At 41.5% G+C, this 26,426-nt stretch overlaps 1 protein-coding gene across 3 annotated transcripts; it reads right to left on the bottom strand.

The window, feature by feature from the left end:
- Positions 1-198: 198 nt before the first annotated feature.
- On the bottom strand, positions 199-25,835 carry tppp (tubulin polymerization promoting protein). 3 transcript variants are annotated; one of them, XM_080426019.1, is made up of 5 exons: positions 25,683-25,835; positions 11,532-11,612; positions 7,877-8,260; positions 1,701-1,854; positions 199-1,255 (listed from the first exon to the last, which is right to left on the bottom strand). In XM_080426019.1, exons 2-5 carry the CDS (start codon positions 11,543-11,545, stop codon positions 1,046-1,048), a joined length of 762 nt encoding a protein of 253 aa, XP_080282145.1. In that variant the 5' UTR covers positions 11,546-11,612; positions 25,683-25,835; the 3' UTR covers positions 199-1,045. The 3 variants fall into 3 exon arrangements, with proteins under 3 accessions (XP_080282145.1, XP_080282147.1, XP_080282146.1); XM_080426021.1 differs by having other exon boundaries at positions 7,877-8,200; XM_080426020.1 differs by lacking the exon at positions 25,683-25,835 and adding an exon at positions 12,583-12,819.
- Positions 25,836-26,426: the final 591 nt, after the last annotated feature.

The following is a 26,426-nucleotide window of genomic DNA, read 5'->3' as shown; positions in this document are numbered from 1 at the left end:
AATACAATCTTAAAACAACCCAGTTCATGTTCGTCTTCTGTAGCAAAGGCTTCCATTAATTATAAATATTGTTTTCTTTTAAAATCAGTATGGTACATTGAGGGGGAAATTATGAAATTTGATATGAATCAAATGAAAATGAAGAGTTCAATGGTTTGTACTGTTACAAGGAGGCCCAGTTCAAAGATGGATACAGTATGACTTACAGTAGGCGTTTAAAGAATTTGACAATGTTTCAAAAGAGACATAAAGACAAGTTAAGTTGGACAGTTATAATAACTACATGGGTTTCTTCTATCTCTAAGCATTCTAAAACAGCTAGACACAGAAATTCTCAATCTATTAATGATTTTGGCCAAAGGCAAAGTATAATCTGAAAAAGTGACCAAACTGTGTAAACTCATTAAGTCGAGAAAATTAACAGCACGTTACATGAAGACTCAACAACTGATGTCATTGACGGAGAACAAACAGAGTTAGTGGAAAGATGGCACAAGCGATCTTGGTCTTAGCAAGAAATAAACATTGATTATGTCTGTCATTATGCTGGGCCAGTACATATAAAAACAACACATCTTGAATTAAAAATGCATTTCTTCAACTCAGTAATGGGAAATAGAATCATTTTTACGTGGAAAAGTGCAAGGTTTCATTCATCAACCCATTTCTCCCTGTCATTTGTTTTTCTTGGCATGTTCATTGTGCTTCATAAACACTTTAACAGGCTATAAGGCCCTGTCATAACAGCAAAGCTTCAATATTCATAGCATAGCCCACTTCTCTGATTTGCTTGTTTCAGTTGTGTTGTAACTTGCTATCAGAAAGGAATGTACCAGCTGATGATGATTTAGTAAAAATAAGATGTAAACAGTTTTCCAGTTCTCACACTTTCACTAAGAGAGGAACTCAAAACATCTCAGGCAGGAAAAGAACAGAGGCGGGTAGATAAAAAAACAACACAAAATCCTATCCTTTTGTGCTTTCGAGTACTTTTTTCTTTTGTAAATAGAAAATCATCTAAATGTTTGTCTCCTTGTCTCGGACCTCACATCGGTTTGGGTAGGGTGGGCTTGGTGACTTTTTTCTCATATGACCCGGCGTGTTTGTATCCTGCGACATAGCCGGACGTGTCCGCGACGTCGACACGCCCTGCCTTGCCCTTCCCTCGGCCGCTGGAGTCGAAGCGCTCCTTGTGCGACCCCGTGAACTTGGTGGTGTCCGTGAGGCGAGAGACCAGCGGGGAGGCCGCGGCTCGCTGTGAAGGAGTGACACGTTAGGAGTTTATTCTATCGACTGTTGCGGAATGATTTCGAACCAAATCAGTGATAATAACTTACAAAACATAGTGTAGGGTTGCACCGAGGCAATGACCACAGAAATTGTGAAATATACTGTATCAGTATCCCATGAAACCTGTACAAAAATCTTTTACTTTTTAACTTTTTTGGCACCTTTCAAAACTGACTCAGGCACATGTACTTTCAGCTCTATAAAATAAAAGTTTGATTTTGCTGTATGGCTTCGAAGTGGATTATCGGTGTATCCCAAAAGTAACATCTTATTCAAAGGTACTTCAATGTCTTATTGAAGTAATGTCTTATTCAAAGTGATTCTGCCTCTTTGTTTGATTATCATTCTGATTCTTATTATAATTATGATTCGTATTGTGCACTACAGTAATGTATTATAATGAATCTTACTGTGACTCCTGATATGATCGGTGCCTTCCCCTCAATCAGCTTGAAGACCTCTGTCTCAGCATCTTCTCCCGTCTTCTCTTTATACTTCTTCCTGGCCAGCTCCCCCAGAGCAGTCTTGAACTCATCATAGGTGATGGTACGACACGTTTTCTTCCTAAAGTGGGAGGGAAAGAAACCATGAATATGGAGCAACATTTGTCACTGTACAGTTTGTAAACTTGAAAGCGAAGAAGAACCTCTTGTGGAGAACATCAGTCTGTACCTTGACGTGTAAACTCTGTCATTTTGATTGAGCCTTTGTGCAATGTTTGAAACACTAACGTAATTTTACAATCAGTTATTTTCTTACCTCAGGAGTGCTTTTTTATTATTATTAAAGACTTTCAGTTTTAGATGTATTTATTTTATATACATTATAATTGTCTAAGGCTGCTGTAATGCTCCTCTGGGATTAATAAAGGCCAATCTATTCTAAACCGCGCTGTGCTTTTTGGAAACGCGTGTTTTATTAACGGGCCATATTTTATGACCTCTCATTAGAGGCTGAGTGCTGCTTGTAAGGGGACCAAACAGAGTAGACATGTGGGATCACTTTAACATGACAGGTTTAAGGACCCAGCGCGGAGACGGTGTCCTCTCTCGGACATAAACAGCAGGGAAACTTTCACTGTTTGGATCTGGTCTCCCCCATGTGTCTCTCAGCCCACATGTGTCCTCTGTGAACCTTCACTGCCCCAGTCCAGACTCACACTGTGGACCAGTGGCTGTCAAATGGACTTCAGGATCCAAATGCATCGCCAAAAATAGCCGATCTACATTCTCACTATGCACCGTGCTGCGACGCATAGTGAGCATGTAGATCGGCTATTTTCGGCAAAGAGATATATGGTGTGTAGAGGGAAAAAGGAGCGGGCCGAGTACAGAAGGCAAAGGTCAAGTTTACTTAAAAAAACACTGACGATAGTGTTGTCAAGCAAGTCTATGAAATCTATTAAAAAGCTTAATCTGCAACAACATTTTATACAATATGTAGTGGTGGGGGTCCCTGTTTCACCTCTCTCCGCTAAGGGGTCCTTGGCCTGAAAAACATTGAAGACTCCTGATCTAAGTTGTTACTGGTCCAAGTGGCTTTGAGAGCATGTCACCCTCAACCCAGTTTTGGGTGACAAGTGGAGAGTGGAGAGGCGCTACTGTAAAGTGATTCTGTCTCCACACTGAACTTTCCTGCATAGTGTATCCTATAGTTTACAGTAGTTATTGTTGTCACTGCCAACAATACCATAACACTGTACATTCCCTCCACTGACAGCCTGCACTCTCAGAGTTGTTTAGCTGGCCCGCGGCCCGTACGACTTCCATGTTAAAAGTGCATAGTAACACAAACATAAACAGCCCCATCGCCGTGGTGATAAATCACCTAAACAGCGGCCAGTTTCCCCAGGCAACTTGGCTGTCATAGCAACAAGCTACAGTAAACAGGGCTGTTTGGGTTTATTATTAATTTGACTCCCGTCGGTGAGCAGATTTGTTTGGGCGATCCGTCAGTGTTGAACACTTGAGAGCTCCGCTCCTCTGAGTCTGTTCCATGCTGTCTAATGTCAGATGAGAAACTGGACTTACAAGTTGGCTTTTTTATCGAACGGGTTCCCAGATTGCTGCTCAAGGACGACTAGCAAAGGGTGACCATATATATATTTTTAAACAGGACCCTTTATCACTTAAATCCGATTTGCCAAATTAGCAAAAATAAAGGCCTATATATTTTCACCTAGTGTTTTCATCAGGATGGGGGACAATTATTGTAGTGACCTTTCAACAGAACAGAACATGATAAACATCTATGTGAGCACTCAAAATAAGTGTTGTTTGGTAGTGAATGTTGAAAACCGTGACATTTTTGTGTTTTAGAGATATTTGTCGGGACTTGGAACACCCAGCTTGAAACCGGGACAATCCCAGCTCGAGACCCAAAGAAATTTGATGTCTCTCCGAAACCAAACGAGTGAAAATAGCAGATTTTTCATTATTTATGGAATTTTGTTTATTTATTATATATATTTTTTTAAAGGAACCCTGTTTGAAAATCTTGAAGAAAAAAAAAGGAAACGAAGAAAAGGGATATTTATTCATGACCCATAAAAAATGGGTCAGTGACCCAAAAAACCCCTAGACTCCCCCATGACAGGCAGACAATAAATCAGCATCGCTCTAGTCTAGAAGAAAGAACAAAGGCTAAAGAGAACTTTTTCTCAAGCCAAAATTGCTGATATAAGCATGTAAGACGCTAAAAACTAATAGCAGCTCTTTTGTATCTACTTCAATTCCATTACATTTTTCTCTTTTGTAATCCCAAACACTGTTTTCATTTTGTCTGTTGTTGGTACAAAGGCAGGATAATTTTCATGCTATCTGTATTACATACAGCCCTAGATATACAGTACAGTATATTATATTATTATTGCGAACGCAGTGGAAGGAGGCGCTACTATGAAACCGTGCTCGGGTTGTGTCTCTCTCTGTATCTCTCTCTGTGTGCACTGCCTGTGTGCAGCTCCTCTGAGATAAGTAAATGTCCAATTTAGACGTACCATACATCAAATGAAAGGTCTTTGAAAACTGAACACACCTGTCAAGGTTGCGTTTAAGCCCGCCCCGTCCCCCGGAAGCCACGCCCCGGAGAAGGCTCCTAAAAACTCCCCATTGAAACCCCATGTTAAATGAAAAGTGCCCGAATCGCTCCAAAACTTTTTCTACCCCCCCTAAGTGGGGGTCTACGAACAAATACTTCGGGCTCGGATTTTGGCTCCGCCCCCCGGAAGTGGGTGAAACAGGCACTTCAAACACTTTGTTGAATTGTTCAAAACATTCAAAGTTTTTTTTTTGGGAATTTGTATTTTTCTAAGATGCTCCTTGTAACGCAGATTTTTTTTGTATTTAAAAAAAAATAATTATTGGTTACTTTTTTTTAAATATTTTTTTTCATTATATTTTTTATTTTTTGGCGTTCGCTTACCGCGTTCGCGCGTCTTACTTGTATTATGTCTGTACAGGATTGTTGATAGTTGGCTCTGTGTGTGTGTGTGTGTGTGTGTGTGTGTGTGTGTGTGTGTGTGTGTGTGTGTGTGTGTGTGTGTGTGTGTGTGTGTGTGTGTGTGTGTGTGTGTGAGACAGCATTGTTGGATATGTTGCTATCTGGCTACTTTGCTTTTTTTAATCCCTATTATTATTACTACTACTATTTTACATAATCTTATTTTATTTGTATATGAATGATTGTTATCCACACAGTTGAAGAAGCTTGAAGTACAAGAATGTCTCTCCTGCTGCTTCCAGCTGTACTGTATGTGTATGTGACAATAAACACCCTACAGTATATTAGCATAAAAATGGACCTGAACTAGTTTTCTTGGATCATCAACTACACTACAGTACATGTAGTACAGTATGATAATCTGCTCGGTGAATGATGAAACCTCAGCCACAGCACGAGAGCCGAATTAATTAGTCTGCAGCGCATTTCATTCACATCCGTGGTTTATGCTATGTTATTCTGTCTCCCAGCGAGCCAGCATGGCCGCCAGCCTGGCAGAACGCTACAGCAGGCCCTTCCTTCCCAGAATAAATGAGGATTTATTGAGCCGTGTTGCCGTTAGACAGCAGCGCTCATAAAGCTGTTTAATTCTTTTATGTGTTGGCGAGGAACTCCGGCTCTGATTAAAAATAAAGTGGAGATCTTGATCTCTTGCGTGGAAGCCCTCATGGCACGCATATACACGCATGCACGCTCACTCACTCCATCACGCCTGGAGTCAAACAGCTTAGAAGCATGCCCCCCCCCCCCGTCCATTCTCCTCTTCTTATCCCAACGCCAACGCTGTGTTGAGACTCTACTGTGCAGCTCTACTGAACGCATAATACAGAGCTATGGACATATTCTGGATTATCATTATGGATTATCATTACGGACTAGCCCTAGTATCGGTCATCTAGCTGGGGACGCCCCGGTCTGGAACCCCCTCAATGACCGCTGGGGGTCCATGGATCCACAACACACAAAACACAACACACAGTGAACCTGCATTCAACTGTGGATGTGGTTTGCTACCCCCCTGTTGGTTCTGTTTAGATGCTGTCTGGAAGAATCATCTTTATTCTTTGCAGATCAGCCATGATGAAACAAATCCTTTCACATAGTTGCTTTGAGAGCATGGAAAAACAACAAGAAAATATGTAGAACGCCACACCATTCTTTAACACTTTCAACCTGGCATCCCTATTTTGGGCATGTCATTATAGGCAAAAATGTTCAAAACATTGTGAGCTTGTAGATCGGCTCACAACAACGTTGTACGACACGGTATAATATCAAGTAGGGCTCAAGTGGTTAAATGTTAGTTTACCTCTGTGTACACAATATTGCCTGCCTTTTGAGAGACCTGAATTGGTCTCCAATAATCATGAATGCAACATATTCACAATACTGTATGTCTCAGTTTACATTGTTCTTTGTCCAGGAACCTGTCAGAACATCTGACGACCCCCTTCTGGGTCCAGGTCCACTAGTGTAGAGGCAAATATTGGCTATGGATATCTGGCAGTCTTTGTGCCACACAGACTTCAACAGAGCGTGATCATCCAACAAAACAAGGTTGACAGTGGTGACATTATTATTGAGGTCACAGCTTATTATTATCTCCACCAAAACCAGGGGAAGAAGTGCTGACTCCGCCAGGCGTGAGGAGAAACAGGATGAGCCATCGTGACCCCGAGCTCTGCCCGCTGTCACTGACCATGGACAACTCCCACAACCCTGGGATACCGTGACATGGCATAAGCGTTATTTTTTCCCTGGTTTTAATCACATAATTTTATACTATGAGCTTGTATTATCGCTACAATATCGATATTGAGGTATTTGGTAAAAAGTATTGTGCTATTGTATTTTCGCCCTACAAAACCAACCCGATGGTGGTAACAATATCTGCTTCCTTATGATGTTTGTTACTCCTGGCTTCCATGGCAACGCAGTAAATAACAAAATGTCAAGGCTCTATTTTATTTTTTACGAGACTGGTCGACCTGCATTATCATCGTTGGTTGCTGTGGTAACGATGTAATGACTTACTGTAGGCATGAGTAATGCTCTGTCGTATGGTGAGTGTCAGACCTACAAGCTCACAGCGAGTCGAATCGCGGCCCATTGTGAGCTTGCAAATCAGATATTTTCAGTGAGTGACATTGTCGTACAACACAGTATAAATCAGGCTTCAGGGATTGAGTGTCCAGAGTCCAGACTGAAACACGTTTAGCAATCAGATTTGGATCACATTTCAAACCACCCTGGAAAGTGGCTCAAATCTGGTTGACAAAAATCTGTTTCCATGTGTTGTTTTCTGATTCCAACCTGGATAGGCCAAAACTAGGATTTGGCCTTCCAGTCTAAATATAGCCTTAGACAATTTGGAAAGTTGAGGGATGAGGACAGTGCAGAAGAGGTAAGGCCAGCTATTGTGCTGTGCTGTACTGTACTGTACTGTACTGTACTGTACTGTACTGTACTGTACTGTACTGTACTGTACTGTACTGTACTGTACTGTACTGTACTGTACTGTACTGTACTGTACATGGGGTCCAGAGGCAAGTGACTTGGTCACCATCAATGTGCAAGTTCAGGTGCTATAATGCTGTATGTTTTTTCAAAATGAAGTAATATACTTGTATACTATATGTGCCATGATAATACCATAATATTCTAATATATCTCTAATATTCATTCAGCCTACTATATTAAGGTAAGTTCCATGTCTATAAGACATGGAATTTGCAACGTTGAGCACACACACTACACAACAAATTACAGTTTAGTAGCCAGTGCACAACAAGTTGGGTGATGCACTTATTTGACAATCAATTGTTGAACAAACACAAGCCATGAGGTAAATTCCAATCATATAGAAATGAATTTATATAAACCTTAGAATTTTGTTGTTAATTATTAAATGTCTTCTTTGTGTATACTGTGATTGTACTCACATGAAGTGCTTTGTGCTCTGTTCTTGAAAGGTGCTAAATAAAGGTTATTGATAGATGAGGCAGTATGTCACTCTGTCCACTAGGGTGCTGAAGCAGCTATGTGCACCTCTAGGTTGTTACAGTGGTCAGTGCACATTACTTACTTGACTTTGGAGAAGACAATGTCCACATCGGTGGAGGTGATGTTCTTGCCGTCAATGACCCCACAGTCCTTACAGAGCTTGGACCAGTTCTTCCCATGCAGGTCCTTGCCTGTGGCGCGCGTGTCGCCGTGGATGGCGAAGCGCCGGAATGACTCCTCCAAAGCGGTTATCTCCACGGGCGTTTTCGCCCCTCCCTCGCTGGTCCCGTTGGAGTCTGCCGACAGCCTCTTGGACGCCCGGTCCTTGGAGTGCTCGCTGGGCGGCCTTAAGGGAGCCGTGTTGGGATGCTTGGCCGCCCGGTCCTTGGAGTGCTCGCTGGGCGGCCTTAAGGGAGCCGTGTTGGGATGCTTGGCTGTCTGGACCTTGAAGTCCTCGTTGTTCTCCCTGAGAAACAAAAAAGGAAAAGTATTACAGCAGGAACAGAGGATGGACATCTGGTCAGTGTTTTAGTTGATCCGCGAGAAGCGCAGTTTTAAACTATTGTAGTCTGTCTGTCCGTGTGTCTGTATGTCACTCTGTGACCAGAGGGTGCTATCATGCAGCTCACCTGTAGGCTGACTTTTTCTAGTGTGGAAAATGTAATTAAATTATTTTGTTTAATTTACTTTATTTATAAAGCACTTATCAAAACAAAGTTACAATGTCCTTTATATAAAACTGAAGAAAAGTCAAATAAAATACGTTCAGCAACAGAATAAAAAACACAATGATATATGTATTTTTATAAATATAGAATGAGCATGAAGTGCTTCCGGGTGGCGCAGGGGTAAAGTTCCTGCCCACCAGTGAGGAGACTAGGGGTTTGAATCCTCCACGCTGCCTCTGGCTTGGCCCGGCGCTCCACTGAGCACAACTGGCCGTGTTCACGGGTGGGAAGCTGGTTGGGGGGAGGGCGAAATCTCTGTCGGTGCACTAGTGACTCTTTGGTCAGGTTAGTAGGGGTCCCTGTTCAACTGGGAGGGATAGCGTTATGCGCTCCCAGTGAACCTCCTCACTGTCAGGTGACTAGAAGCTTCACGCCGCTCGGCACGGCCACTCGCTTGCCTAACGGCTCACTCGAGGGTGCCTCACGGGGCTTAGGTCCACCTCTGACAGCACGCCTTTTTAAATGTTTTTCAACCTATTACTTGGGAGTGAATTGCCTGTACTTAAGAGGACTAGCGTGGGCAGGACTAGCGGGAGTGTTGAAAAATGACACGAAAGGGGATCCCGCCGTCTCAAAAGGGTGACGTATGGTCAGATTTTGTTGCCCCCAACTCATTATGACTTGAGAGTGAGAACATAATGCTCTCCTCAAGCAGGTTGTTCCAGGGTCGAGGTGTCATCCTTTGTCTTCAGCCTCGACTCAGGTACAACCAAATTCCCACCCGAGGACCTCAGGCTGTACAAAGGCTAACAAGGTGTTAATATTTAAAAGATTTAATTGGGAGCCTTGAAAGTCATCAGTAAATTCTTCAAATCAATCCTAAAACAGACCAGCAAACAATGTAAGGAAGTTAAAACAGGAGTAATATGTTCTGTTCACCTGCTTTTAGTTAAAAGTCTAGTAGCAGCATTCTGTACATTTTTATTTTTGCTTGACATTTTAAAACACCATTTAAATAGTCAACCCGGGAAGAAATAAAAGCATGTATGATGTCTATAAAACTAACAACGTGTCAGCCAGCAGTTAAGACAAGTAAAGAGAGACACCCTTTAGTAACACATCTTATATCCAAGACAGAAAGGGAGAGAAAGTGAGAAAGAAGGTATGCAGTAAATGCCAGCTTGCACACAGGAAAAGGAAATAGCTGAACAACAAAAGCTCTCAAAAGGGGAGATAAAGTCACTTCAACTGCAACTGGCCAGCACAGATCTTCTATAGAAAACATGCATACAGTAAAATCCCAGTGTTCATTTAACTCTGAAAATGTAAAAATGTATTTGTACTATCGCAGAGTTACAGGTCCATTTGGTTCCTTTTCGTTGCTGTCGGGTGGAATCCATGTATGTCCAAAACCGTTCCTTTTTTATTATCATTTAAAAAATCATTTTAAAATATTGAAAATAGCAGTTATAAATAGATCTCCTATTTTAACTACCTTTGTTTGACCCTCTTGCATGATGAAGTAGGGCGGTAATTTACGGAAAAAAACACGATGTCTACCCGACGACAGCAACGATTTGTCATTTGTACACTCGCAGAGTCAAATGTAACACTCAGAATGTTTACTTTACTGTGTGAGGAAGCGGTGGATGTTGCCTGTGGGTCAAGACACAGCTTGCTGACTTGGCTGTGACTCTCCCCTCTCAGGTAGCTCAGTGCTGAGGGCACGTTCAGACAGCTGTCACACTCAGGTGCTTTGCTGTGAATCGACAGATGTCTCTGAACCACTTAAACCATTAGGACCGGAAACGCATCTGTGTCATTTTTTTTAGATCTCTTTGGCTATTCAAAAATAGCAGATATACAAGCTCATAGCGCGGCACCGAGTGCCGCGCTATGAGCTTGTAGATCTGCTATTTTTTTTAAACCGTGAAAATGTGTGCAAATCTTGGAATATATATATATATATTTTTTAAGCGAACGTTTGTAACGCAAATCTTTACTTCTGGGGGGTCCCTGGAACAAAACATTTTGAGATGGGGGTCTGCGGCCAAATACATATCTAAAAAATGTTTTCTAAATCCTAACATTATGTTGCTATGTCAGTGGTGCTCCAACTTTTCCATGTCAAGGACCACCCAAAATGATATGTATTTGGCCGCGGACCCCCATCTCAAAATATGTTGTTCCAGGAACCCCCAGAAGCTTAAAAAAGTTACACATTTTCCACGATGTAAAAAAAAATACCAGATCTACAAGCTCATACAAGCTATGAGCTTGTATATCTGCTATTTTTGAAAAGCTAAAGAAATCTTAAAATGACACAGATGCTTTTGTTTCGCGAAGTCTCTTCGCCAGAAAATAGCTGCGCTTGTAGATCGGCTATTTACAGCAAATGCCCCCCCCCCCCATTAACCACTTTCACCCTGGTGTCCCTCTTTTTCTTCAGCATTTTTTTAATAGGTGGTTAAGTGTGTTGGCACAGAGGTTAAAGTTATTAATAGAAGCTCTGTGGAATTTTAGAGGGTAGTAATCAAGTGTCTGAACAGCACACATAGATATTCATGCACGCCCGCCCGCCCGCCCGCCCGCCCGCCCACCCACCCACCCACCCACCCACCCACCCACCCACACACACACACACACACACACACACACACACACACACACACACACACACACACACACACACACACACACACACACACACACACACACAGACAGATAAGCTTGTATAAACATGCAGGAGGGCACGTGTGGACACAAACATATGCATGCTTGTCTATACACACACAACACACATACCTCTAGTCTACACATACAGTAGTATTATGTGCACTGTACACACACACACACACACACGTCACACACACACACACACGTCACACACACACACACACACACACACACACACACACACACACACACACACACACACACACACACACACACACACACACACACACACACACACACACAGTTACATTACGTTAGGTGTGTGTAGTTTTCTGTTCACACAGGACTTACTTGTGTTCTGTGTGTGTAGTTTTCTGTTCACACAGGACTTACTTGTGTTCTGCCATGCTGGTACCAGATTGGGTTTCTCCGTCTATGCAAGTTGAATTGGTTGTCTTTTGTTTTCTCTTTGTGCTGTGAAAAGATAAAAGATGAAGAGAAACATGGTGAGTGTGTTTATCATTTGGCAAGAGTGCGAGAGAGAAAGAGAGAGACAGAGACAGAGACAGAGACAGAGACAGAGAGAGAGAGAGAGAGAGAGAGAGAGAGAGAGAGAGAGAGAGAGAGAGAGAGAGAGAGAGAGAGAGAGAGAGAGACACAGACAGACAGAGATTGAGAGATAAGAAAGTGAAAGTAAAAGAGATATGTCACAGTTGGGCAGAAACCTTGTATCTCCACCATATTTTCTTTTTCTTTTTCGCAGAGTATTGAGAGTAATGCCCTACCTCATCGTACAAGAGTGTCAAGAAAAAGTAGCAAATAGTGAAAATGGTTAAGGTTAAATATTGAATCAATGAACAGCATTAACAAGAGCTTTGTGACTGAATAATAACTACATTGGATCCATTGGAACACAGGTTCTTTCTTCCATTTCCCAAAAAGTAAAGATTTTGGACATACATAGTTTTCCCCCCGACAACGAATATGATTGGAAAGAGTGTCCATATTGAACTACTTCAGAACAAAGAAAGTACAATTAATCCACTGCTTGTCCTCTCCCCATAATCATCCTCCAATAGAAATGTCTAATATTTACGGCAGATTCCACATATAACACATGACATTAGATTAATAACACCTGTCATTACAAAACATTAGATTAATATCATACATAAAGTGTGTGTGTGTGTGTGTGTGTGTGTGTGTGTGTGTGTGTGTGTGTGTGTGTGTGTGTGTGTGTGTGTGTGTGTGTGTGTGTGTGTGTGTGTGTGTGTGTGTGTGTGTGTGAGACAAAACATTAGAATTAGATCATCAATTGTAATGTTTTGTCTGTTTTGGTGGTGTTATGTTTAAAAAAAGAAGAAAAAATAATTAGATGAGATCACCAACATCAGCATGTTAATGAGACACTCAAGCCAAATCTGATACTGTTATCAATACTTACCCAATAAACGGTCCACTCCAATAATCCTTTATGTACCCAATAAAAACCTTATCTCCAAACAGAACAAGAAAGCGAAAGATTCTCCTCGTTGCTAAGAGCGCACTTCACTACAGCCACCGTTACATTGTTTATGGAGTAATAACATCCATGCAACAGCTCCAACCTTTGTAGAGGGATGTGTGCTCACTGTCCTGTTAAGGGTTTGTTTTTTTAAAGCGGTGATTCCCCCTCTCTCTCCATCTCTCTCTCTCTCTCTCTGTTCAGATGATTCATTCAGTCGGAGGACATGGATTCCTCTTTAAAGACATCATCTCCCTAATTTGTATCTCCACAGACAGACCAACATCCTTTCGGAATCCACGTCTTGCTTCCACGTGTGTGGCAACTATCTTAACATCCGCATGAGGTCATTGGAATTTCAAATAAGCCATTTTAGCACGCACTCTAATATCATAACCCAAACGAAGATCTAAACCAGTGGTTCTCAAAGTGGGGTCCAGGGACCCTCGGGGTTCCTTGACGGGGTTACAAATGGACCTGGTACAGGTCTGTAACTCTCAAAGTTACAGTATGGGGATCCTTGAAATTAAAAAGGTTTGAGAACCACTGCTGTAAACAAAGGTAATATGCAGTTGTGGTCGATCTTAAATGGTCTCTGTTGAAGAGCATCTTCCATCAGGGCAATGACCCCAGACAGACATTTAGGTAGGAATAGTTGGAAATATAGCAACAAAACAAAAACACAAATTAGTGAAAAATGCTATAAAAGCGGTGCCAGTAATCTGAGCAGCACCATAAAAAGACAGTGACTGACACCACAATCTACACCTCCAGCAGTAACTACGGAATAATTTTCCGCCTACCTTTCAGTTGTTCCCATACTTAGCTCAACATCCTCGAGCGACCTGCCGCGTTGCCATGGCAAAGCATTCTGTGAGCTAAACACCACCCTGCTCCAGCAAGCAGTTTCATCTGAGTCTCGGTTATTTTCAAATGACCCAATATACTGTACTGCTTTCACTCAGTACAGTACTCACTGCCCCCCTCTCTCTCACACACACACACAAACACACACACACACACAGACACATACACAAATAAACACGCACAACGCCTTCTGCACTAGGCAACATGGGAGGAAAAAGGGGTTTGTTTCTGAGACAACAGTCGCCTCCAATCATGTGAGAGTATACGACTGACACCTGAAAGGCAACAAAAGCCCCAGGACTGGTGACTGTGCACGAGGCCATGACATTGTACATGACAACGTTCATAGAGGAAAAACACAGAAGAGATTATTAATCTCTATGAATAATGGCATTCACAACTATGGACACTGGGTGTCCATTGTCTGCTGTGCGAGTGCTTTCTCTGTGTGTCCCTGACCCGTGTCCATCTCTTCAAACACACACACGCACACACAGACACACACACACACGGTGACATCGCAGAGTATCACTGTTAGTTATGTAGTCATATGTCATCGAGGGCTCAGGCCAAGACAAATGAGACAGAGAGAGAGTGAGATTGATAAAAGCTCCAATCTGTGTTTTTATAGCAGATTGTTTATAAATATAGACATGGACGTCACAAATGGTCCGTTTACTGATTAAAAGAGATCCTATTTAAAACTTTAAATAACACATACATAATTTTTCTTTAGTTTAACTTCATCAACATCAAATATAACCAATTATTTTATTATTTTAATAAATTAAATTGTCTCAGGACACTTTACATACAGAGCAGAGACCCAACATTTCCCCCAACAAGCATTTGGCAACAGTGGAAAAACAACCTTTCAGCCATTCATACTTCATCTGTGTACATCAAAATAGCAGACCTACAAGCTCACAACGCATCACGAATGCAATGTCTTGTAGGTCTGCTATTATTAGCAAGCAACACCGTAGCAGGACGGAGCATAAATTAGGCCTCAAGCAGAACCAAGCTCCATCATCAGCTGCAAGATACCCAAATCAGTTTGACCCTATTAAAATCCCTCACTTAATCAACTTTCATCTAAAGTCTGGAGGAAAAAAACATTATGTTGCTCAATGCGCTGGCAGGCATAGGGCTTTTCCATTATATTATACATACTAGCAATCATGTAATCTGCCTCTGTGAAACAGGCTGATTTCCTATCATCACTGATGATAATCAGTGTTAATCAACCAGGGTCATGTCCCAAAGTTAATTCTTAAATAATTAATCATTCATTTAATTCTTAAATAATTAATCATTCATGGGTTTCAACAACATTATATAATTGTGAAATAAGAGCAATTTGCAGTTGCAGTATCTCCTATTAATTTGGGTTCCTGATTATGCACGTGTCCCAGAGGACAGGACGCATCCGGTTGCTTGTGTTGAATATGCAATAATTCTACACAGGTCTATACCGTTGTTACACTGAAATTGGCGACCTATCGAATACAACTGGTGTCTTATGGAATACTGTGACTAATGCTTTAATATCTGAGCACAAAGGTGAGAATTTGACAGCTCATCTGATAAGATTGATGTGTGAGGTTGTTTATTAGACATACGCATAAAGTGAGGCCATATACAGAATTCTGATGCTAATTGTTAGTGACATAGTGTCATGGTCTTCCACTAGGTTCCATTGCAAACTGATTTTGTTTTTACCTATTAACATGAAATGAAGAATCTTCTTCGCCATTCATCTGTAGTAATGCAGATAAGTAACATATTGTGATAGATTACATTTGATTTACTGTATGTTGTCATGATAGAATGTCATGCCACAACAACTATTTTACCTTCATTTAACCAGGCATAACAAATTCGTATTTGCAATTTAACCCTAAAAACAAATAAAGCAGAACCCCAAGCATGGGGCGGCAGTGGCTCAGGGGTAGAGTGGGCGGTAGAGCGGCCGGATGGAAGCTGTGAGGTTTCCAGTTCGATCCCGGGCTCCCCCAAAAGAGTTAGTGTTGAAGGGTCCTTGAGCAAGACACTGAACCCCAAATTGCTCCCGATGAGCAGGTTGGTGCCTTGCATGGTTTCCTCCGCCATCTGTGTGTGAATGGGTGAATGTAATGCACAATCTATGTAAAGCGCTTTGGATGAAAGCGCTATATAAATGCACCATTTACTATGACAGCTGCAATAGGTTTGGGGTCAGAAGATGAAACAACACAGCAATTAGTCATATGGGGCCTGTATGGGTTGTACAAAATGGGTATGTTTTGGACAAAAGCCCATAGTGGGCACCTGACTGCAGAGGCACTAGCGCAGATGATTAGTGCGCAGTGAGGGTAGAGATGCCAGGAGCACCAGCGTCAGTCTCGTCATGTCTCAACTTGCAATAGACATTATTTCACATGAACACCCACTCACTCTTTTATGGAACAGCCTCATTGTGCAAGTTATAAAATAAATACAAAAACGTCCTGTACACTTTTAGCTAGTTTTAGTACTGAGGTTTATTATACATATATATATATATATATTAAAAATAATAATAATATATATATATATATATATTAGAGAGAGAGAGAGAGAGAGTTCACTTTGTTACACGTTTTGACAGATGCACTATTTTAAGTGCTTAATAGCTTGTTTGCGTGTGTGTTGTCCACACATGAAGACAAGTTCCTAATAACCTACATGTATTTATAGACCTGTTGCTCTGAGTCTCTCCAACTCTTACAATAGAGTACTCCCTCTGTGTTGTCCTTTGTCTCGTGGAGAGCAGCAAAACTCAGTGTGAAACAAAGGGACCTTTTCAATGTCGTCCCCTTCCAATTTATAGTCTGTACAATCAAGAGCCGGACTCCAGTCCTCAGCACAAGGACAGACTCTAGCCTTCAGAACAACAGGACTCTTCCAACACATTATGTTCAAGATTACTAAAATTGTGTGGTTGGAGTGTATTGATGTACTGGAAGCTCTATTACAGTATTTTCTGTTGTCCAGTTGTCTTGTGGTGTTTTTAATTACTTCTAATTATGTCTAGTGACTAGTCTTGCTTTTACTGCCAGAATTATTTCAGATTTTTTGCAGTTTATTGCCAGGGTTTTTTACATTGAACAAAAAAAAGTACTCAGGAGCCGAGATACAGAATTTTTAAGTTTTAAGTTAACAAGGAAGTGGATAGGAGTCTAAATCTTCGAAAAATCATATCTCCTTGGTCTTTGGGTCAAATATTTTTTTTATTATTATTTTTTTTTTAACGCATATATGCGTTCTTGGCAAGCAAGTGATGGATTCTAAAGAACGCATATATGCGTTATTGGCAGGCAATGTGTTAAGTTCACCACTGATGCCAAACGCTACATTTTGGCACATAGATAATAACTTTGACCTTATCTTAAAATAGAGATTTTCTTTAAATTGCTGCTCTGCAAATCATGTCAATTTCCGCTTATAGTCAAATACAGACACCGTAAATTATGTTAGTGTACTTCCTCTTTTGTGCAGACTATATATTTACATGTTGTATTAGACTGTATACCATGATGGGGTGGCTGTGGTAGCTGTAGTTCCAGGGGGGTCCCCAGCAAAAGTAGTTAACATACAGTAGCGTCACAATCATTTTAACCACTTTATCCATTTATATGTTGGCTATTCAAAAACAGCTGATCTACAAGCTCACAGCGTGTGTAGCTTGTATATCTGCTATTTTTGAGCGGTGTAGCCGCTCCTATAAGTGGGTTTGGGACCCATCCGTGGCGAAAGTTTTTCTTTCCGTCGCGAAGATTTGTCTTTCACTGTACTGTGATTGGCTGATTGGCTGTGACGTACTGTGATTGGCTAGCGAGACGCATGATGAAATTAATAACTCATAAATAGCACCACTCACTTCAAAATAATTATTTTTTTTTTAAAGTGAGCTTCCATCACTGTGATGACCACTGTTGTTTTTGAGCACCGAGCGGTGCAAATATACAAGTGTCATAGCAAAGGGTCTGAATACTTATCTTTGCAGGACGTGCTGTGATTGGCTAGCGAGACACATGATGACATTAACTTAAAACTTCGCTCATAAATAGCACCGCTCACTTCACACTGGGTGTGATTTTTTAATGTTCTTATAAATATCTAAAATGTTAGGAAAATGTTGAACAATTTTGCATTTTTTTTTACATAAATCTTCTCTTCTGGGGGTCCCTGGCACAAAATATTTTGCCGCTGCCAAATATATATCAATTTCCTTGACATTGAAAAGTTTGAGAACCAATGTTCTACACTCTCTACACACTGTCCTGTCTCAAGAGACTGAACAGTCCTGGAGACTGTTTTATTAAAAGCTTGTTCCTCTGGTTTGTCTTATTGTTAGCCAGGCCAATACCACTGTGACACTCACACCATCAGGAAAGCACACTGTGAAGCATGAGCTCAGTTCAGGGCTCTCCCCAGGCTGGCAGAGGGAGAGTAGCGCCCAGGATTATAATTTAGGCATTTGGCACTGGGTGAAAAAAATGGGTAACAAAGATCGTCGGATAAACATTTTAGAAAAAAAAAAGAGAAAAAAAAGGAAACCACACTGTGACATCACGGCAGGTGAACAACAGTGGCTGTTAGATGAGCTCTCTCCAGTGTCCGTTTTCCGACCCACCCCCGCCCCGGGCACAAAAGTAATTTGGCCAGGTCTTTTCTTTCTTTTGTTATCATTTATTCTGTGCGTGCGTGCGTGCGTGCGTGCGTGCGTGCGTGCGTGCGTGCGTGCGTGTGTGCGTGCGTGCGTGCGTGCGTGCGTGTAACTAAACAACCTATGTCTTATGGCTTGTCAGTCCTGTAGAATCTTTATTTGATGGCTATTTAATATGACTTCTCCAATAGGCTTTACAGGAGATGGCATACCTGTTTTGTGTTCCTTTTCCCATAATCTCTAAGCACCAAACATGTAATGTTATTGTTAGTAGGATTTAAGACAGAAGCACCCAGCAGGAAGTGGGCTAAGAAAGGGGAGGAGCCAAACGAATTCCTGTTTCTACACAAAAAGGAGGTGGTGCCCCCACAGGCAAACCCCCTGAATAGTGATGGTAGGGTTCAAGTGGTTAAATAAAAAATAAAATAATAAAATGTTTGCCTTGATCTCAGCATGTGCACTGTTCTCTAAGCTTCCTAACTCAGGAACATTGGTGTGCGGGTACCTCTACTGCCGACCAGGCTACCATTGTGACACACCATCAGGGAAGCAGACTGTGACATTACACCAGGTGAATGACAGTGGTTGTTACATTTGCCGACCCACCCCCACCCCGACACAAAAGCGAAGTAATTTGGTAAAGGCCAGATCTCCAGAGACGAATCTATGACTGGATGACAGCGTGCTTGCATATACACTTGCCTTCTGGCGATGCACTGCACAGATGAGTGGTCCATTTTGAACGAAGTCTATTTATAACAACAAGATGCTGCCATGGCTGGAACGTTCCATGCATTCCCCAGTGAATAGACTCAGCCAGCAGACAATAAGCAGGCTGCAATACTATTAGTTTGGTAGTTGCCGTAAAATACACAAAAGGACACAGTCGTTGGCTGAGTGATTTGAGAGGTTTCTGTGTGAGTAGAGTGTTGAACAGTAGCCTGCACGCTGCCTCCCATCATGCCATCATGGTGACTGATCATGCTGAGATCCCATCTGCTTTATATCTCCAGATCACCGTCCTGGCACAAGCAGCTGCTCTGGAATGCTACGCCTCCATCAGCCAATCATATTAAGAGAGAAATGACCAACACACACACACACACACACACACACACACACACACACACACACAAACCCCCACTGCACATGACTGACCCTAATCTAATCTAATACACCTTGTCTGCCAGATGACAGCAAGGGTAGCTTTGCTAGATAACACTTTGATAAGCAAACACAAGATGTCTGTCCCTGTCCCTCCTGACTCCCAAGCTGTTGAATGACATCCCCCCCAGTCCCCAGTCAGGACTGCAGACTCACTTCCACCGCGGTCTGACAACTCACCTCTTTAGACTCCACCTCACCCCCTAGCACTCCTTATTTCATTGCATCAATACTGTCAATCGGTCGGACAGTGCCCAAGTTATGCCCAGGACAGACGCACGCACGCACGCACACATGCGCGTGTTTTCCTGGCTCTCTATTCACTTGACCGCTTATCCTGTTGTTGGTTGACTAGAGTTCATGTTGTTCGTTCCAATCTTACCCTTTGCATGTTGCTGTGGATAAGAGCATCTGCTAAATGTCTAAACTGTAAAACATCCTCAGACTATGATGTCCAATCTGGGTGTGCATGCAGGTTTTCACTACAAACAAATACAAATTATCTGGTTTAACCACTTCCAACCTGGCATCCCTATTTTTGGCATATCAAACAGGCGGCCTAGAGCGTGGGTGGACGGTGGATAGTGGGCGGTCAGTGGACGTCACAAACATAACATCGGACTTGCGGAGGCACACCGTTGCTCCGATCCGCACCAAACTTGGCACAAACACTGTTCAGGGGTCTGCCATGAGAATAGTCACACCAGAGGCCATGTGTGGCCACCTGGCCCCTGGTGTCGACAGGCGCACCGTTGCTCCAATCACCACCAAACTTGGCACAAACACTGTTCAGGAGTCTGCCATGAGCATTGTCACACCAAAAACCTAAATAGAACACACATACAGAATGGGGCACTACAGCAGTGTTTAACACTTCTTTTCTTGTGTTCCTTGTTTCTTAAGTTATGGTACTTTACTGTTGTGTGTGATGTGTCTTCCTTATTTCTTAGTTTTAGTTAGGTTTTGATTTATACTTGTGTACCTTATTTTGTAGTAATGTCTCCTGGTTTCCTCTGTTGTTGCTGTTATACTAGTCTCGCGTTACCAGACTGTTGCCTCCCACAATTTTCAAATGTTTTCGGCATACAGTCTGGGACTCGGAAGCTCTGATCATGATTAGAATATAAACCGGAGCCTCCTCTCCATTTCCGTTTCGTCTTTACAGTCGCGCAAATTTATCCTAATATAAATACAAATCATCTAAGTATACATAGCTTGCTGCTTAGTTAGCAGAAATGGAAATTAAAAAGTAAAGTGTAAAGATATTTTAAAAGATATTTTCGTGAAAGGAAGTGCCAGTTTCCTCTCTCGGATTTTGGTAGTTGTAGTTCCAGACTCTATATAGCATTCAGAGATTGTGGAATAGTTATCTGGCTACGCGAGACTACTGTTATACCCTCTTGTCTCATCAGTCCTGTGATTAGACAATATTTTGCACCTGTGACCTTTTAGTTGTAGCCTATCCCAGTGTTGATTGACAGTTAGTTCACCTGTGTCTAGTTAGTCCTTGTGTATTTATACCCCCTCTTCCCAATGTAGTTTGACATTTTGTTATGAAATGTTATCTGTGTCGTGGTTTGACTCCAGTTCCTTGAAGCTTAGTTCTCTTGGATATTTCCTCGAGTCCCTAATGCTCCCAGTGATTTAGTTGTTTGTACTTCCAACTAGTTCCCGTCGTGTTTGTGTTATTAATATTAACCACTTCTGAATCGACCTGCTCATCCTGCGTTTGGGTCCTACTCTTTCTCTTGACACACCCATGACAGCCATAACTCGTGACCATTGCTCTGATCAGCACACTATAGGACTACATTTGAAGTACGTCTGAAAATCGTTTCTAAAAAATGCAAAAACATTAGATCTATAAAAAAAGATAGCAGATCGTGTTGCGACATGTGAACTTCGCTATCCAACGGTATGACAGAGTATGTAGGGCTTTACACATGGAACTTCATCGACCAGAGTCCCCCAGGGGTCAATACTAGGCCCCCTCCTTTTTCCCATATACACCAAATCTCTTCGCCGAAAATAGTCGATCCACAAGCTCGTTTGTGCCGAAGGTTCACTTACAGAACAGGGGCACTATGGTTCATATGTTTAAGTGGTTAAGGTGTGCTATTTAGTGAATTCACATGGTGTGGTGATGGAATGGGACTCTGCATGCACTGTTAGGAGGCTGCCCATTAGTCCGACGTCTCAATAGCCGATAGTGTGTTTAGAAAAATGTAATTATACTACCTCTAACGCTGCCACCCCCCCTTGCTGCTCTTTGCAGGCCGCTCTCTCTCCTATATAATGTGACCATGCATATCTTGACTCTTGAACCAAGTGACTAGATACTGTCATTTCAAATGCTGTCATCCCAGTGGGATCAACATGTGCTGCATGTCAACATCGCATCGTTAACTCCTGACCTACTCTGCTAGCTAGACTGAACCTCTCAACCACTTCCAATTTGTTGCAGCCATGTCCCTTCGTTTCACAGAGACATCAGTCCCCAACCTCCCAGTCACCACTGACACAGACACACACAGAATTACATCACCACGAGGATGCATGCATGGCTCCCTGGTTCACGACCCTGTCACTGTCAGTACACAAACACACGCTCACATACGTGCACACACACACACACACACGCACGCACACGCACACGCACACGCGCACACACACACACACACACACACACACACACACACACACACACACACACACACACACCCTTATATATAAGGAACATACAGTACATTAAGTATGTACACTAACACACTCACGTAAGTAAGATTTCTACACGTCAGGTAGAATGACTTATATCAAATCAAATTTACCCTGGTCCAAAATTATATCATATATGTTGGTGATTTTGCCAATAATATACTAGCCAATTTTGTCTAAAATGGTGGCTGTTGGGTAAAATGAACCAAATGCCCTGGGGTAAATTGAGCCAATTATCCTAATATTAATCACTTTTCATAATTTTTATTATGTCTTTGCTACTCAATTATGCTTAATGATCTTTCGCAATATTGTATTAACAATTGCAAATATTATAAGGTTCTGAATAACAAACTTTATTTAATTGGCTTTATATTGTTTAAATAACCGTTAAGAAAATAAATTAGACTATTTGCAAAAGGAAAATGTGTTATTAAATTATTTTTGATAAGTGAACAAATATGAATATAATTTGTTCAAGTTTAAACTTGAAAATATTGAATATCACGTGGGTCAACTTACCCCTTGACTTGGATCAATTTACCCCTAACCCAGGGCAAGTTGAGCAAAAGGACCACTTTTTTTTAATAAGTCATATTTTCGCTTTGTCATAATTTCATTTGATAGAAGACATCCTGAAATAAGGGTAAATGTTTAGATTTGACTGCTATCTCATTTTGCCTTGCTTCCAGGACAACTTAAGTGAAAAGTGGCTCATCTTACCCCGTTCTCCCTATTGTAGGTAAACACAAATACACATACATACATACACACAAACCCACGCACGCATGCACACACCACTCTCCCTTCCCCCTCTCCTGAATGAAATACCAACAAGGCATTGTTGTGCAGTTGCAATGTGCTTCAGCATCAACGTTACACTGCTTATTGTTAGCAGCCGTGTAAAAGACAGCCAGAGGGTCCTTATATAACCCCTTTAATTATGACAAAGATAGCTATAAATACAAAGAATTCTTCGGGTCAGATTTCATACAATACATTATATTAATTCTTAACCTGACATTGATAGCGGATCCGATCTGTGATATAAAATAAACAAGGAAGGCTTTTGAACGGCTGATATTATGATGCTACCATATCATCCATGGTTTCTATTTCTACTGAGATTCCTATATCTTTTTCAAACTTTGTAATGATGAGAATTTAAAATGTGTCTTGTGTATTTTACATGCATTACATAGATGCTTCTCAATCGGAACAGCTTGGATACAGCAATTCAATTATCTAAAAACCGGAGAAAGTTTGAATATCTAACAAAAATGTGTCTGTTCAATAAAGTACTATAGTGATTCAAGCAGTTTTTAGTTTATTGTATGTTATTTTATACAATGTCATAGTGATGTTTTGTTATGAAAATTGTGTTTTATTTATTTTAGGTATGACTGCCATATACTAGGATTGTCACCTTTTTGTTTGTTTGTTTGTTAGAGGACCACAGGGGAAATAAGTCCTGGACTTTATTGTGTTTTATCCTCGGATGTCCTCTAACCAACATATTTGTATATTTACAATTCAAATAAACTCAACTAAAATACTGAGTATCTGGGAAGATTAAAAGTTAAAAAAAATACTGTTTCTCTGTCTCACTCGCCATCTCTGTCTTAATATCACAGAATAATCTTAACAAAGTGGGCAGATGTCATTTAATTGTTTTATTTTACCCATAAGCATAACCTTTAGTTTTTTTCAACCTGACCTCAATATGAGCAAACTAATGGCAAAGCTAGACTAATTTACACATTGAGGTTAATTGTTTATGACAGAACCCAGTGGCTTTCAGACCAGTCAGTACACTGCAACCCAGAGTGCAGAAAATCTGGGACAAACTGAGGCGATGAGTGTATCTTCTCGTCATGCGTACCTAATCCAACATATGGAGAGAAACAAGACTAGGACAACATGCATTTGAAAAAAACATGTTACCTTTCCTTTAGTGGATGCTTATATGTGTCTGAAAAGCAATGCCTAAATCAGGATTGGCGGACTAGGCCTAATTCCGCTGCAATGGAACAGAGCAATGATTCATGTGGCTTGGGATCCAAGCATACTGGGTCGTGAATTCATGGAAAAGGTACATTTGGGGCCACGGTTGAAACAAGTTGAGAACCACTGCCATAGGTTAATGTGGTGGTAGGTCGACCTAGTGGTTTAAAAATGGCCTATCATAGGTTCATGGGTTTGATCCCTGAAACAGGTTATGACACCATCTACCAAATGTCCACCACTGCCTACTGCTCTGAGATCACCAACTAAATGCCTAAAATGTCATATTAAAGGCGATGTTTATTCGAAGTTATATTCTTTTGTTAAAATAAGCGTTGAATGGCTCTATATTCCCATAGTAATCATTGCTATAAAGTGTTAGTTCGGTAACAGGGGTCTCCATGTCTCTCCATGTCTCTCCAGCACTTTAGTAAATAGAAAATGCATTTTCATTTCAATGAGGAGAGAGAACTCATACAGGATACAGGATAAACAAACAGGGTTTCCATACTTACAGCTATTATCTCATTAGCAACATACAACCTGGCAAGGCTGGCATCATCCAGCACAATATCAGCAGCCAGCCATGGGCCATCTGCACTGCGCTCCCATTTATGTCCCATATATAGCAGTGGTTCTCAAACTTTTTAGCTCAAGACCCAAAAGCCTGGGACTCAATTCACCAAACTAGTGAAAACAGTAGTTCTACTATTTTCACAAAATCTTAAACATTTGTTTTAATTTAGGGAATTTATTAGGGGATTATTTGTATTTTATTCATGACATTATTTTTGAAAACTGTTACAATTTGTTTTCAACTCATGACATTTTTTTTTTGGACTTTTTTGGTGAAAAATAATAATTAATGATAAAAGTTTGGAAACAAAAAACGAAAAATAAAGGGATATTCACTCGCGACCCACGAAAATGGATCTGTGACCCACAAATGGGTCCCGACCCACTGTTTGGGAAACAGTGCCGTAGTAGGCTAGCTCATACGCAGGTGCAGGTTGGACGACTTTCAATGGAGCCAACCACCACTAAACCCACATTTTCTCAACAAATGTCATGTTTATTTCACTTGACAGCGGTGAGTAAACCCTATAAGAGCATGTTTCTAGCATGAGACGTGATTACATAAAGCAGCAAATGCGAGAAGAGAATTCCCCCTGGAGCAGTGAGTGAGTGTGGACCGGGAGACCACGTGATCATTGTTATTATGGCAAGGCATAACATCTGAGGACCAACACCCCCCCCACACACACCCACACACACATACACAACCCCCCCGATATGGAATTAACTTAAAACCCTATCGATGTGCTAATGTCTTGATATAGCTACTGCTTAATTCAACAACCTTAATATATTGCGTTGGCATGTCATAATAATGATATTACAATCATTGACAATGTTTTTTTTTGTTTAGTTTTTGGTCAACTGACAAACAGATTTTATATTTTGATGTTTAGCCCAATACCATCGACCAGAACAAATTTCTCTTGGGGGGGGAAACAAATAAACATAAACAATGCATGCAGCTCCGCATTTTACGGAATAAACGCATATAATAGTCTAAATATCGTCATCCGTCCGTTACCTGGTGAAGCTTGTTCTTCAATGTTATGTCCTGTTGTTCTTCGTGCAGATTTCCTTCCTTCGTCAATTCCACAGAAGCATAATTGCGCGTCCGTCGATGCGCGTTGGAGGATGAGCGACACTAGAGAGACACTGACTGCTGCTGCTCTGCTCCCACAGAAAGAGAGAGAGAGAGAGAGAGAGAGAGAGCGAGAGCGAGAGCGAGAGCGAGAGCGAGAGCGAGAGAGAGAGAGAGAGAGAGAGAGAGAGAGAGAGAGAGAGAGAGAGAGAGAGAGAGAGAGAGAGAGAGAGAGAGAGAGAGAGAGAGAGAGAGAGAGAGAGAGAGAGAGAGAGAGATGCTGCCTGGAGCTCAACAAGCTCTCTGATTGGATGGATGCAGCCAGGCATGCAGCGTTGTTGTTCACCGAGCTGTTTGTTTACATGTTGTTTCTTTTGTTGCAGACACAGACACAGACAATCTACAAGCTCACAACAACGCGCCAGATCTGGAAATATTTTCGGCGCACGACACCGTCACACGACGAAGTATCATCAGGCGTTATGTTCCTTTTATTAATGCATGGTGCAGCGCTCCTCTGTATCAGTTGAGTGGCACTGATGGCATCATTATTTATCAGCGTTCGTGCCAATGAAACACATTGCATGCGAACAGGCTGAACAATTTGAAAATGTTGCTATATTTTTGAAACATTTTAACTAAAATCTTGTATGGAGGTCCCTGACACAAGATCTTTTCAGATGGGGG

This window comes from Gymnoscopelus braueri, assembly GCF_963280865.1.
Source record: "Gymnoscopelus braueri genome assembly, chromosome: 4".
Lineage (NCBI taxonomy): Eukaryota > Metazoa > Chordata > Actinopteri > Myctophiformes > Myctophidae > Gymnoscopelus > Gymnoscopelus braueri.
The sequence above is the reverse complement of the archived record's forward strand: the minus strand, read 5'-3'. Positions and strand labels throughout refer to the sequence as shown.